The following is a 13,518-nucleotide window of genomic DNA, read 5'->3' as shown; positions in this document are numbered from 1 at the left end:
AAAGGAAATAAAGTGATGAATAAATAATAATAATGGAAGATAAAAAGAGAGAGTAGGTGAAAAAGAAGGTAGAAAAGTGGAGTAAAAGTGTTCATTCCTTCTTGCTGTCGAAAATTTGAAGAAGAAAATCAAGAAATATGTAAGCCATGGGGGTTTAATATTTATATAAAATTGTAAGTAAGTTTTGGTTATTTTTGCATGAAGTTATGTTTTTGAAAGTATGATGTTATGAGTTAGTTTACTCATGTTGAAATTTTGAGAGTGAATGGAGATTTTGAGAGTTGTCATGGATGAGAAATGTGAAGGTTTGAGATTATTTTGTTGAATACCAAATGTTTGTGATATGAATATTTGAGTGTAAATTTTGTAGACTAAGTTGGTCATGTTGTGAATGATTTTATTGGTAATAATTTTTAGAGATTTGAATATAGTAAACTCAAAGAGACATAGTTAAATTATTGATAAAAATAGTGGATTTATTTGGATGGGTTATACTTAGTTGGAATGGTTTTAAGTTAAAAGTAAATGTAGATGATAGAATGTAGCTAAATCCTATGTTCGGTATTAGGGATCAAATTAAACAAGTGATTAAATGTTGGGACAATTTTTATAATAATAGTAGAATAATGTGATGGTATAAATATAATTATTAAATTGATGGAACAACATTGATTGAATGAAATTATGAACTTTGTTTTTAGGAACGAATCAATCAGACGTGAACTGAGGAAAAACGAAGGTAACCGAGTAGCTATCAGCCTCACTAATACGACTATTTTGTTAATGTAAGTTCATGGACTCGAACTTAATTTTACTTCTAATTATTATTTAAATTGATTATTTCTAAATTAATTCTTGATATAAAATGTATACACATTATGGAATTAATGATAAGAAAATAAATGATGAAGTTATGGAAGTAAATAATCGTACAATTGTCGATATAATCAACTAGTACTGGGTGCAATCTGTAACAACCCCTACCCGTATCTGTCGCTGGAATAGAGTACGAGGCATTACCGAGAAGCACGAAACACTTATAGATAATTTAAATACATTTTCATAACAACTTGTCTCGATTTCATACTATTTCGTATTTAAGCTTTATTCACTAAAGTCTTTGAAATATCATCTTTATGCAAATAACACACATGAGGTACATAATTCCGTAGTTATAAATGAACACATTTATCAAACATATTCCATGTTTATATATATATATATATATATAGTCTCAAATTTACATGTATCAATTACCATCACTTCCTCGTATTTCAGACAAATACGTGTAACAATTCATAAATATGCAATTCACTAACTCTTCCTGCCAATCACGATTTAAATTGCCAAATCACTTATTGAGCCCAATTTCAATGTACACTAAAATCTATCATATAAATTTGGATGTACGTATTCATCAATAAATTCCATGTACAGATATCATCATCTCTTATTTCCACATACATTTACTTTCCACATTCATGAATTCAAATAGCATATACAAGACATACCAATGTATTCAAGGTACGTTTTCATGATATTTCATTTAAAACTCAGATTATTTCATACTAGAAGTTTTCTCATTAATTCATTTGGAATACCAATTCATACGGATAATACACTCAAGGCGTAGAAATATATATAATCACAAATGAACTCATTCATCAATCGGGTTTTATGCTCATGTCTCGTCAACTCGTATTTCCTTATGTCACATAATTCCATGTAATACTTACCAAACTTTTTCAAATTAGTGAACATCTTACGGAATTGGTCTGCACCGGTATGCACTGAATTTCACTGACAATCACTGATGCCATAGCATAGCTATGGTCTTTTCACTAGAATGCCATAGCTCAGCTATGGTCTTACATTTTATACACATATCACACCGATGTCTTATCCCAGATATGGTCTTACACAGAAATCACTTGTCACTTGTAGCCGAAGCTATCACTATTCCCTGATCAGGTAGCCGGAGCTACCATTTTTTACTTGCCATTTGTCCTTGATCAGATAAGTGTAGCCGAAGCTATCACTTATCACTTTCATTTGTCCTTGATCAGATAAGTGTAGCCGAAGCTATCACTTATCACTTTCATTTGTCCTTGATCGATAAGTGTAGCCAAGCTATCACTTATCACTTTCACTTGTCATTGATCGATAAGTGTACCAAGCTATCACTTATCACTTGTTGTCATGGTCCAACCATGGTCTTTTCCTTCAATTTATCTTGTCTTTGAATTGTAATGCTCAATTTGATCATTTATTCAATTTTCATGTTTTTACATTATTCGCGATTTTATCATCAATACATATAAAATAACACATCATGAAATTCATAAAATTAACAAATGGTCACTAAAATTTAGTTATACAAACTCACAAGTACGATTTTTGTATTATAACGATATTCATAATTTCATAATAAATATTCCAAATAAAACATTATATCATTTCTAATTCAACATTTATCGATTATAATCGGGCATGTGATCAAGTCATTCATATATATATATATATATATATATATATATTTACTTTTCCTCCTCCTCCTCTCCATCCACATCCTTAGTATAAATAACACACTTGTAAGTAACATCATCCATAATTTTCCTTTGTTTACTTATGTGAATATTCAAGCTGTCCATCCGTGTCATAGTCACTAAATCATTTTTATCTTGAGCTACAGAATTCGAAATTAAGATCCATAAATTTTCCCAGAAACTAGACTCATATGTTTTCTTGCCATAAAATTTCATAATTTTTGGTTGGGCCAATTAATACAGTTTATTCATTGAAGTCTCCCTGTTCTGCTGTCCGACAGTTCCGACCCTTCTTCACTAAAATTAATTATCTTCTCGTACAGAATTCGAATGATGTCCTCGTTTGTTTCTCTTGAAAATAGACTCATTCAGGATTCTAAACATATAAATTTAAGCCCCTAATTGTTTTTATCCAATTTTTTTATGATTTTTCAAATTCAGAACAGGGGAACCCGAAATCATTCTAACCTTGTCTCACAAAATTTATCATATCTCATGATTTACAATTCCATTGCTTACATAGTTTATTCTATAAGAAACTAGACTCAATAAGCTTTAATTTCATATTCTATTCATCCTCTAATTCCATTTCTAAAATTTTTGGTGATTTTTAAAAGTTAGACTACTCTACTGTCCAAAACAGTTTTAGTGCAAAGTGTTGATTTCCATTTTTCCCCAAATTTCACAATTCATACAATTCAGTCCTTACTCAATTAACCTCTCAATTAAGATAATTTTCTCAATTAATACTTTTCCTAGACATTTGAAGTTATTTCATAACTATTGAAATTTAGAATTTTCACATGAAACTTTAACTTCAAACTCTTTTACAATTAGGTCCTAAACATTCACTTTCTATTCAATTCTTTCAATAAAATCAGCATATAAACAATTTAAAGCTCTAATTCCATGCCAAATCATCATATAGTTCCAGCACATATTCATAGCAACTTTCAATTTCTTTCATAGAATTAAAAACTAATGAATTCAACAAGTGGACCTAGTTGTACAAGTCACAAAAACATAAAAATTTCAAGAAATAATCAAGAATTGAACTTACTTGAAGTAAAAATATGAAAAACCAGCTTGAAGGAACTCTTCCATGGTGTTTTTTCTGATGAGAATGCAGAAAAATAAAGAGAAATCTAGATAATTCCACTTTAGTCCTAGCTTTATTAAGTAAATTTTACAATTTTCCAATTTTGCCCTTAATTCTCCTTATTTTCTTGCTGATTTCATGCCTTGCCGTCCAGCCCAAAGAGACCTTGGGTCTATTTTCCTTTTAAACCCTCTTTCTTTTATCATTTAAGCTATTTAATCATTTCTCACAATTTTGCATTTGATACAATTTAGTCCTTTTGTTCAATTAACTATCGAACTTTAAAATTTCTTGACGAAACTTTAATACTAACTTATTAACGCTCCATAAATATTTATAAAAATATTTATGGCTCGATTAAAATTCGAGGTCTTAATACCTCGTTTTTCGATTTTAATTATTTTAATATTTATTTTTAGTACGCTATTCACTATTTAAATTTTTTTTTCCTAACTTCACATTTAACTTATACTCACTAAATTAATAATATTTCCTACTCATTTGTCGGATTTAGTGATCTCAAATCACTGTTCTGACACCACTGAAAATTAGGCTGTTACACAATCTTTGTCAACTTGTCTGACTAGTGCTAGGCACACAAATGTCGATTAATCTGACCAGCGCTGGGCGTAATTCACTGTTGATTTATCCAACTAGAGCTGGGCTCACAATTATTATCGTCGGTTAACCCGACTAGCACTGGGTGCAAATATTGTTGGTTTATCCAACTAGAGCAGGGCTCACATTCATTACTGTCGGTTAATCCGACTAGTGTTGGGCGCAACCTCTTATTCGGATTACCACTAGGCATCGGGTGCCACATCGTTAACTGATATTACAATAAAGTTAAATGAATTATCGAGAGATTAGAATTCTTATTTGGCTAAGTTAGAAATTTATATAAATGGAGATTGGGATTGTGTTTAGCTAATAAATGAAACATATTGCTGATAAATTGTTTTACATGTTACAGGTTAGATATATATATAGTAGAATTGGACTTCGCATCCAGTGAGAATCCCGTCCTCAAAGTTGGTGACGTTTCTTCTTTTTGTATTTTGGCATGTACCTAGGATGCAAATTTAATGATAGTGTCCTTTAGTTTAATGAACACTAGAGTACTAGTTTTTGTAAGTGTATATGATGGTAAATACCTGTTGACATTTTATACTAAGTTAAAAATGATGTTTGTTTAAATGAGTTGAATATGAATGACAGATGAAGAATGTGCATTTAACAAATTCAATGTTGTATGTGATAATGATACACGTTTTTAAATCCAATTCTGGGTTGAATTGAATGCCTACTATATTATGGTCATATGCATATGGTTGAATTTAGGTTGGTATTGATTTTGGTGGAAATTAAGGCTTGGAAAATAGCCTATTTTTGTCCACACGGGCATGTGTCTTAGCCATGCATGACACACGGCCATGCGCAAGAACGTGTGGTTTGGCCGTGTGTCCTCTGTATCTTAAAATATAAAATAGATTGCTCAGGCAACTTCACATAGGCAAGGACACGGGCATGTGTCTCAACCATGCGTGACACCCGGCCTAGCACACAGGCGTGTGACTTGGCCATGTAACCCCTACACCTGATTTGTGAATTTTACAATGTCCACACGGCCTGAGACATGGGCATGTCTCTTAGCCGTGTAAGACACACGGCTTGGCCACACGAGCGTGTCTTTGGCCATGTGTCTCAAGTCAGAGAGTTACACGGGTGTGGACACGGGCTAGGACACAGCCGTGTGCACCACATCGAATGTCCACACGGCCTGGCCACACGGGTGTGTGTCCCTTACATCCTTGAAAATTTTCTTTTTTTTTTCAAAAAAATTCTCAAGTAACTAGTTTAGCCTCGAACTAATTTTAACAATTATTTTGGACCTCGAGGGCTTATATTAGAAACCATATGAATGTTTGTGAATAGTTTGTGATTGAATGAAATATGTGCAGGAGATGTTTGATTGATTGGGTTATAAGTCCGGTAATGCTCCGTAACCCTGTTCCGGCGATGGATACAGGTTTAGGGCGTTACATTAGTTGTGGTTAATTAGGTTTTGGCTAGGTGAATTATCTTGAATTAAGGATAATTAGGTGAAAGGATTAAATTAAATAAAATATGAAAGTTTACTTATAGATTAAAGAAAAGAAAAGGGACTAATTGAGTAAGTAAACTTAAATTTACAAGTGTTAAGTGTTGAAAAGGACATGTGTAAAATTAATATTTATATAATTAAATTATATTATATATTTACTTATTATTTAAGTAAATATTATTATATTATATTATATTATATTATATTATATTATATTATATTATATTATATTATATTATTATAATAAAACATAAAAGAAATGAAAGAAATAGAAATAGAAAATAGAAAGAAGTTGAAACAAAACAGATAGAAAAGGAAAGAAAAGAAAGGAGAAAAGAAAGAATGAAAATTAGGGTTTTAAGGGTTCAAGCTCAAATTGATTAGTCAATTTAGTCTATTTTCTTATAATTTTTATGTTTTCGAATTCTAGTATAAAATACTACTTGATTTATGTTGAAATTTTAGAAATTAGTGGATTTTTAGATGTTGTTCATGTTGGATAATTTAAGTATTTGGGGTTAAATTGATAGAATTTTAAGTTAGAAATGAAAAAGGGATTGAATTGTAAAATAAATTATAAGTTTTGAATAATAGGGACTAAATTATGAAATTTTCAAACTTCGGGATTTAAGTGAAATTAGAGAGTTGAAATTAGTCAAAAGTGGAAATTGAATGAAAATATGGAATTAGTTTGGAGAAATAAAGTTAGTCTCAGTTTAGGGACTAAATTGGAATTTAGGCAAAAGTTGAATATAAATTGAAATATTCAATGTGAAATTGTGTTGTATTGATGATTTTTAATTGTTTAATTCCGTAGCTAACGTTGTGCCGGAAACCTCGGCTAAAAAGTGAAAGGAAAAAGTCAACGAGGAATAGCCTGGAAATTCTGGTTTGTATTTCTATAATCCGAATTTAACTATTAAATTGTTGTATTTTGATTTAATGTTCATGGTAAGTAGTTGAGGTGAGTATATGATATTTTGAAATTGATTTGAATTGAATTGATCTTATGAATATATGTCATTATTTGAAATGATATGAATATTGATTAAAATTGAAAAGTGATTTGAAAACCCTATTAACTGTATCGGGCTCAGTCGGATATAGATGGCATGCCATAGGATTGGAAGAATTTAGAGATACTTCGACTTCAATTCGATGAGACAGTGGGTGTCAATTTATTACTTCGGATAAATTCAATGAGGTACTGGGTACCAACTTATTACGGCATGGCCGATAAGACACTGGGTGTCAATCTATTACTTCGATTTATCTGATGAGGCACTGGGTGTCAAACTAGTGTGTTTTGGTTGGATCCGTGTATCCATCCAAGTCCGAGTCGTGTTAATAGGGATAACTAAATTAAACAGTGATATGATTGATATTGAATGATGAATTGAGATATGGATAGAAACATAAGAATTGTGAATTTATGAATTGGCTATAAATGAACAACATTGTTGTTCAAATGAATTGAGTTTACACTGTGAAAAGCTATCTGGAATAGCAAATGATAAGAATTGAATGTGTTATAAATGCTTCCCTATGAATTGATTATTTATATAACTATGGTTATTGTATGGTTTAATATATATGTTATATTAATTTACCTTTAAGCATTCGGACTATAGAAATACCACCGAGTTCATACTCAGCGTATGGTTTATTTTTCGTGCGTAACTTAAGTGGTAAAGTTGATCGTTGATTCGACATCCTCAACAATCCCGATTTCGAAACGTGGTAAAGTATACTTCTCTTGGCGATGGCATGTACCTAGGATGTCTTATGTTTGTCATTTTGAGAAATGATTGTAAATGAGGTTATAAGATGACATTGGTTGCTTATATATACGTGTGTGTTATATTGAGGTTTATTATGGGATGTGTGAGTAAATGCATAAGTGAGGATGATATTGGCATATTTGGGTTGAAATTGACATGATTTTAGAATTAGCTTGAATGAAGTTTTAATGGATTGTTTTGATAATAGATATGAAGTATCTATGAGGGAACATTGATTAGGTTAATAAGTTGATTGTTTTGACATGTTTTAGATATATTTGAATGTATTTTGGATTGGTTGAACAATTGGTTTTTGAGTTGCTTGTTGTTAAAGATTGCAGGGTATGGTAAACTTGATGCTTAAGGTTCATTTTGAGTCCACACGGCTCACACGCCGACATGTGAATTGACCGTGTGTCCCCTGCAACCTTAAAATTTTAAAATAGAATGCTCAGGTAATTTCACACTGGTAGAGACACGGGCGTGTGTCTCAGCCGTGTAAGGCACACGGCCTAGTACACGGGCGTATGGTTGGTCGTGTGATCTAAGTCAGAGAGTAACACGGGGTCGGACACGGCCTGCAACACGGGCGTGTCCTATGGTCACACAGGCTTGTCCTTTAGCCACACGGGCGTGTGTGCCCTACATCTAGGAAAATTTTTGAAATTTCACGAAAAATTTTTAGAGTGCCCGATTTAGTCCCGATTTGTTTCTAACACGTGTTTTGGGCCTCGAGGGCTCATAAAAGGAACGATATGATTGAATTATGATGTTTATTTGTGGATAATTATGTAATAATCGTATTTGATCTAAAAAGTTTGTTAATGCTCCGTAACCCTATTTCGACGATGGATAAGGGTTAGGGGGTGTTACATTTATAATATTTGAATCCAAATAGTTTTTGGATCTTTAATATTTATTATCACAATTACAAATAAAATGACTACAAATATCCATTTATACCATCGTTCTTTGTCAGTCCACCACTATTGTTGAGTGTTTGACCATTTTAAAGAATTTTTGTACGAAACAGAAAGAGTATGTGCACAATGATCGATAAAGAAGCTCGTTACATGCATTAAATAGGGAGTTGAGTCAAATAAACATGTTGCCAATAGTACTAAAAATTAATGTATTCTAAAATATTAAAATATTAATACATAATTTTTTTTGAAAATTTTCATAAAATTGATTGTACTTTTACCTATATACAACTTTTATATAAAGTCTTTAATATTTTAAATGTGATTAGTGAAGATATATTTTATTCCAATATACAACAATTTTATTATTGTTTAAATTTTTTACAATCTTTTGCAATTTCTAATAATTTTATATTTTTTAAAATACTTTCTAATAATTTCATTTTTTATATTTTTGTAATAATTATTTTTTACACTTTTTAAAAGTGCAAACATATTTTTGAATTTTTAAAATTATACATTTTATAATTTTATTTATATTTTTGGTAATTTTTATAATGTTTATAATTTTTTAGATGATTACATTATTGTGATATTATCATATGACATGTGACAGTTTATGATTAGTAAGAGAGAATGCCTAAAAATATTAAGTACGGAAGTGAGTAAAAGAAATGAAAAAAAAAACTTCCAAGATCAAAGTAATATATATATATATATATATATACACTTTAGAGATTAAAGTATTCAAAAACAAATGATTGGAGTAGCTTAGTTGGTTAGGACAATGGTGAGAACTCAAGGCCCAAAGGGCCACTAGGGAGGGTCATATGTACTAAAAGCAACGTGCTATTAATGGAAACTAAAACGCAGCTGAACATAGAAAGAATAGTTTTTGAACAAACTGTGATAAGGCTTTTTGAATTTAATATGCTGGCTGATATTTTAATTGCAGCCTGGCCATTGTAGGCATAATCAGCTTCATCATAATGGTGCAGATGCTGCTGCTGTTCCTTCCACCTCATTTCCTCCTCAATGTTGACATGATGCCAAGTAATCCATCACTGCCAAATGTTTTATTGCTCTAGTGAAAAAACCACCAGATTGTAGGAAACCAATATTGAAATGGATGAACACCCCGCCTTTCACGAGGGGTTTTTTTATGACGGCCTTGTATTTACCTACATTTTCAAGCGGAGGAGATAAATGATTTGATATGATGTCAACTTGGAACAGCAAGTTTAATGAATAACATGCAGAGGAGCGTACCTGCCCTCAAGGTGAGTTCATTAAGGAAAAACTCAAAACACATAAACCTCATCAATTTTTCCAATCAAATGATAAACAATGTCTCCCCTAACTGTATCCGGCAGCAAATGGAGAGCTAATATATGGGCAACCTTGAATTTATTTGGAGTAAGAATTGGATTTTGATCATGTCATTTTCTATTTCTTTCTTTTATAGAGATTATTACAATTTTAGGAAAATTATTTCTAAATTTAAGCCTCAAACCTTTCGATTAAACCCAAGATGAAAATGTGGAAAAAAAACACCCCAAATTTGGACCATTGAATTCTTATTAAAATGTTAAACTAATTCTTGGCTCGTTTTAATTATTTATTTTTAGGTTAAATATCAAAATTATACTTTTATCCAATATGTAATGTTATATACCAACATTAATTTTGTATAATTTTATATATGAAATTTTATTTAATTCAATTTACTAATAACATTATTGAATTAGTACAATTTTTGGTTGATTATTGCATTAAAATAATTATATTAATCAAATATGAAAATATATGAATGTATTAATTTTTAAAATGTGTACAATTAAATTAAAATCAAAATTTCATGTATACATATGAATCACAAATTAAATTTTATGTATATAATTACATTAAATTATAAGTCTTTTGGATAAGTGTAGAGTTTTATTATACAAAAAAGCATAATTCTACTAAAAAACATAAAAAGGAAAATCAAAACAAATCAACAAATCAATATAATACCGCAAAACATTACTGTATAAGATCTCAATTGATTTCAACTTTACATGTTTTGAAGTAGGGATGTCAGTTGGGCAGGTTTCGCGGGGTCTAGCCTCACTTCGCACCCAATTAGGCGAGGATGAGTACAGGTTTAGCAAGTGGTGAGGTGGGGATAAGGACAAAAATTAAACTCAGTCGTGGATGGTGGGGTAGGAGTAGGTATGACATTGCACCCATATAATAAGCAATTTAAAAAATAAAAATTTAATTTAATAATTATTTTAATAATATTTTATTAATTTAATAATATTTAATTTTTGTACTTGTGTTAAATTTAAAAACATTTATAATATATTTGAGACATTGTTTATATTTAGATATTATGTAAGCACTTTATTTTTAAATTTTTAAACTTATGTTGAAGTTATGTTTTATTTATCAATTAAAAGATCACGACGACTTTTTTTTTAAATGATGACAGTTGAAATAATATCAGATATGTGATGAGAGTCTAGAAAACAAATATTTCATACTTTTTTTATACAAAATTTAGTTTATATTTATTTAACTGATACTTATATATATTATATAAAGTGGGTTGCGAGATAAATATAGCACTAAATAAGTTTGAGTACCCACATGATGGGACAACGATGATTTATTTTGCAGGTCATAGGGCAGAAATGATTTTGGGTTTGTACCCATAACGGGTCGCAGAACGGGGATGGGTCTGAAAATTCTTACCCGCATTCACCCCGCCCAATTGATATCCTATTTATATGAGCTTAACATATGACCCGTTAATAGAACTGTCAAGTGATTAAAGTTCCAAAAAAAACATCAATATCATCATTCATTGGACTGCACTTCTTAAGTTTCAACACTAAATCTAAAACTTCACTAGGCTTGGCAGCAAATTTTGACCTTTAATTTTTGGCACCCAACACTGGATATGCCTTTGACTATATACATAAGCACACGAATGAGAAATGAAGAACCAGCAGTCTTTACAGTGACAATATTCATCCTCTTAAGAAAGAAAAAAACAGAAATAGAAAGAAGAAAAGGAAAGCCTCCTACTCATTGAAACAGCAATAATATACAAGAAAAGAGTTAAAAACGTTAAACAAAAGTCAAGTTTCCTTAATCTTTGAATTTAAGTTGATGGATTTGGAAAAAGCTCCATTTGATCAAACATGTCTGCTGGGAAATCATCGAAGAAGGTATCAGGGATCATAGGGTTATCAGCTTCTTCCCTTGCACCGAACCCACCGCTTCTCACCGGTTCAAGAAATGGCTGCTGCTCCACGTTCCCACTGTCAAGTTCAGGAACATCCATAGGTGCAAACACTTGTGAAAAGTAAGGGTCCTCGAATTTAGCCAACAGGTCTTGGCTTTCCAGTGATAATGTGAGGTATGGTTGGGGGTGTGGGATCTGAGGGAAGAAAGCTTGCGGTTGGGCCTCAGTAGCAGCATACGGGTTGTTCCCTATCGACATTAGCTCCAGCTGCGCCATGTTCGCATCGGTGTACAACTTGGGATTTACTAGCTCCGGAGATTGCTCCAATTTAATAATAGCCTCGGTGTTATCAAGGTAGGATGATGATGAGCAAGATTGAGCCATGGTGTATGATATTTCCTCCATTGATGAACTCAACTTTGAAGCCTTGAAATTAAACCCCCACCCCCAAAAAAAAAAAAAAGAAACATAACTACATATCGCACCATAAGAAAACTATTGAACTTAAACCATCTAAAGACTACTCAAGAATTAATACAATACAAGCAATTAGCAACAGTTTAGCCACTTTTTAAGCGAAGAACAGTGAAGTGAATTCTTTTTGAGTCAATTCATCAAACAAATGCATCCAATGGAATATTATATTAGTCCCCAAACCACAAAAGTGATTAAAATAATTCCAAAAAAGCACTTGAAAATTCGAAACAACCATCATGAAATTGGGGTTTACCTCAAAAACAGGAACATCGTGAAAGGCAGGGATTTCCCTTTTAAGTTTGAGTGATTTGGAAGAGGAAGAGGAGGAGGAGGAAGAGGGGGTCCCTGAATTCTGCAAAATCCTAGCCAGTCTCTTCTGCCTACTGCTCCAAAAATTCTTCACGTCGTTATCGGTCCTTCCAGGCAAATACGTTGCGATTTTAGCCCATTTGTTCCCAAACTGTGCCTGCAATTCTATCACCACCCTCTCTTCCTCTGCCGTAAACTTGCACCCACTTGGAAGATTCAAACAAACAAACAAACAAACAAAAAAGAAACTACTTGTGAATTACAAACAAGTAGTAGAGGAGAGCAGCAGAGATTAATCGATATATATATATATATATATACACACACACGCATGCTTACTTCTTCAAGTTGGGTCTAAGTTTGTTAACCCAACGAAGGCGACAAGATTTGCCAGTTCTTTGCAAAAGGCCTTTGGATCGAATGGAGCTCCATTCTCGAGGGCCATATTTCTTAACATGGTTGATCAGCACTTCATCTTCCTCTGCCTTCCATGGCCCTTTCCGTATCTGACTTATCTCTACTCGCTTTCCTTCCATTTCCCCTAATTTAACCCTACTATCTTATACCAGGGAGTGGCTATTCACGGATTTGGATAATAAATTTGGTCTTGTAATTTTCTCTTCTTTTTCTCTTTTTTTTTTTTTTCTGATTAATGTAATAGTCTTATTATCTTTGTTTTTATGTTTCTTCTTTCGGTAATGACGGTTAAGACGGTTACTGCCACTATCCTCCGCCAATATCCCACGTTCCCAATTTTTTCCCTCATTCAGAATTTGTAATTTACGTATCTATCCTTTACTCCTCCTCTCTCTCTCTCTCTCTTTGATAGTTTTATGAATCACTATTCTTTTAAGATTTTATGTAGAATTACAATTAATAAATATTTGAATGAACTGTAATTACAACTAAACATTATAAAGTATTGTAAAGTATAATAAATTAATAATAATATATTTAAAGTTAAATTAAAATAACTTTTAAAAGGATTTAAATTAAAAAAATTATCCAATAGTAGAATGTATACTCACTAAAGGTGATATCAAT

The 13,518-nt window shown here is 31.7% G+C and overlaps 1 protein-coding gene and 1 long non-coding RNA gene across 2 annotated transcripts; both read right to left on the bottom strand.

Moving 5' to 3' along the window:
- Nucleotides 1-9,477: 9,477 nt before the first annotated feature.
- Nucleotides 9,478-9,835, bottom strand: LOC128296357 (uncharacterized). Its single transcript, XR_008286940.1, has 2 exons — nt 9,723-9,835; nt 9,478-9,634 (listed from the first exon to the last, which is right to left on the bottom strand). It is a non-coding gene; the product is annotated as an uncharacterized LOC128296357 (long non-coding RNA).
- Nucleotides 9,836-11,504: 1,669 nt separating this feature from the next.
- On the bottom strand, nt 11,505-13,171 carry LOC108469264 (transcription factor DUO1). The gene is made up of 3 exons (XM_017770156.2): nt 12,814-13,171; nt 12,419-12,680; nt 11,505-12,114 (listed from the first exon to the last, which is right to left on the bottom strand). Exons 1-3 carry the CDS (start codon nt 13,008-13,010, stop codon nt 11,605-11,607), a joined length of 969 nt encoding a protein of 322 aa, XP_017625645.1. The 5' UTR covers nt 13,011-13,171; the 3' UTR covers nt 11,505-11,604.
- Between the last annotated feature and the right edge of the window lie 347 nt (nt 13,172-13,518).

The sequence above is a fragment of the Gossypium arboreum genome, chromosome 8 (assembly GCF_025698485.1).
Source record: "Gossypium arboreum isolate Shixiya-1 chromosome 8, ASM2569848v2, whole genome shotgun sequence".
NCBI lineage: Eukaryota > Viridiplantae > Streptophyta > Magnoliopsida > Malvales > Malvaceae > Gossypium > Gossypium arboreum.
The sequence above is the reverse complement of the archived record's forward strand: the minus strand, read 5'-3'. Positions and strand labels throughout refer to the sequence as shown.

What these genes read in the sequence shown, in the direction of transcription:
- LOC108469264 (XM_017770156.2), bottom strand. Translation starts at nt 13,010, where the DNA reads ATGGAAGGAAAGCGAGTAGAGATAAGTCAGATACGGAAAGGGCCATGG. An exon ending in CTTAGACCCAACTTGAAGAA is followed by an intron (nt 12,681 to 12,813) that starts GTAAGCATGCGT and finishes GAATCTTCCAAG; the next exon opens with TGGGTGCAAGTTTACGGCAG. An exon ending in ACGATGTTCCTGTTTTTGAG is followed by an intron (nt 12,115 to 12,418) that starts GTAAACCCCAAT and finishes TTTAATTTCAAG; the next exon opens with GCTTCAAAGTTGAGTTCATC.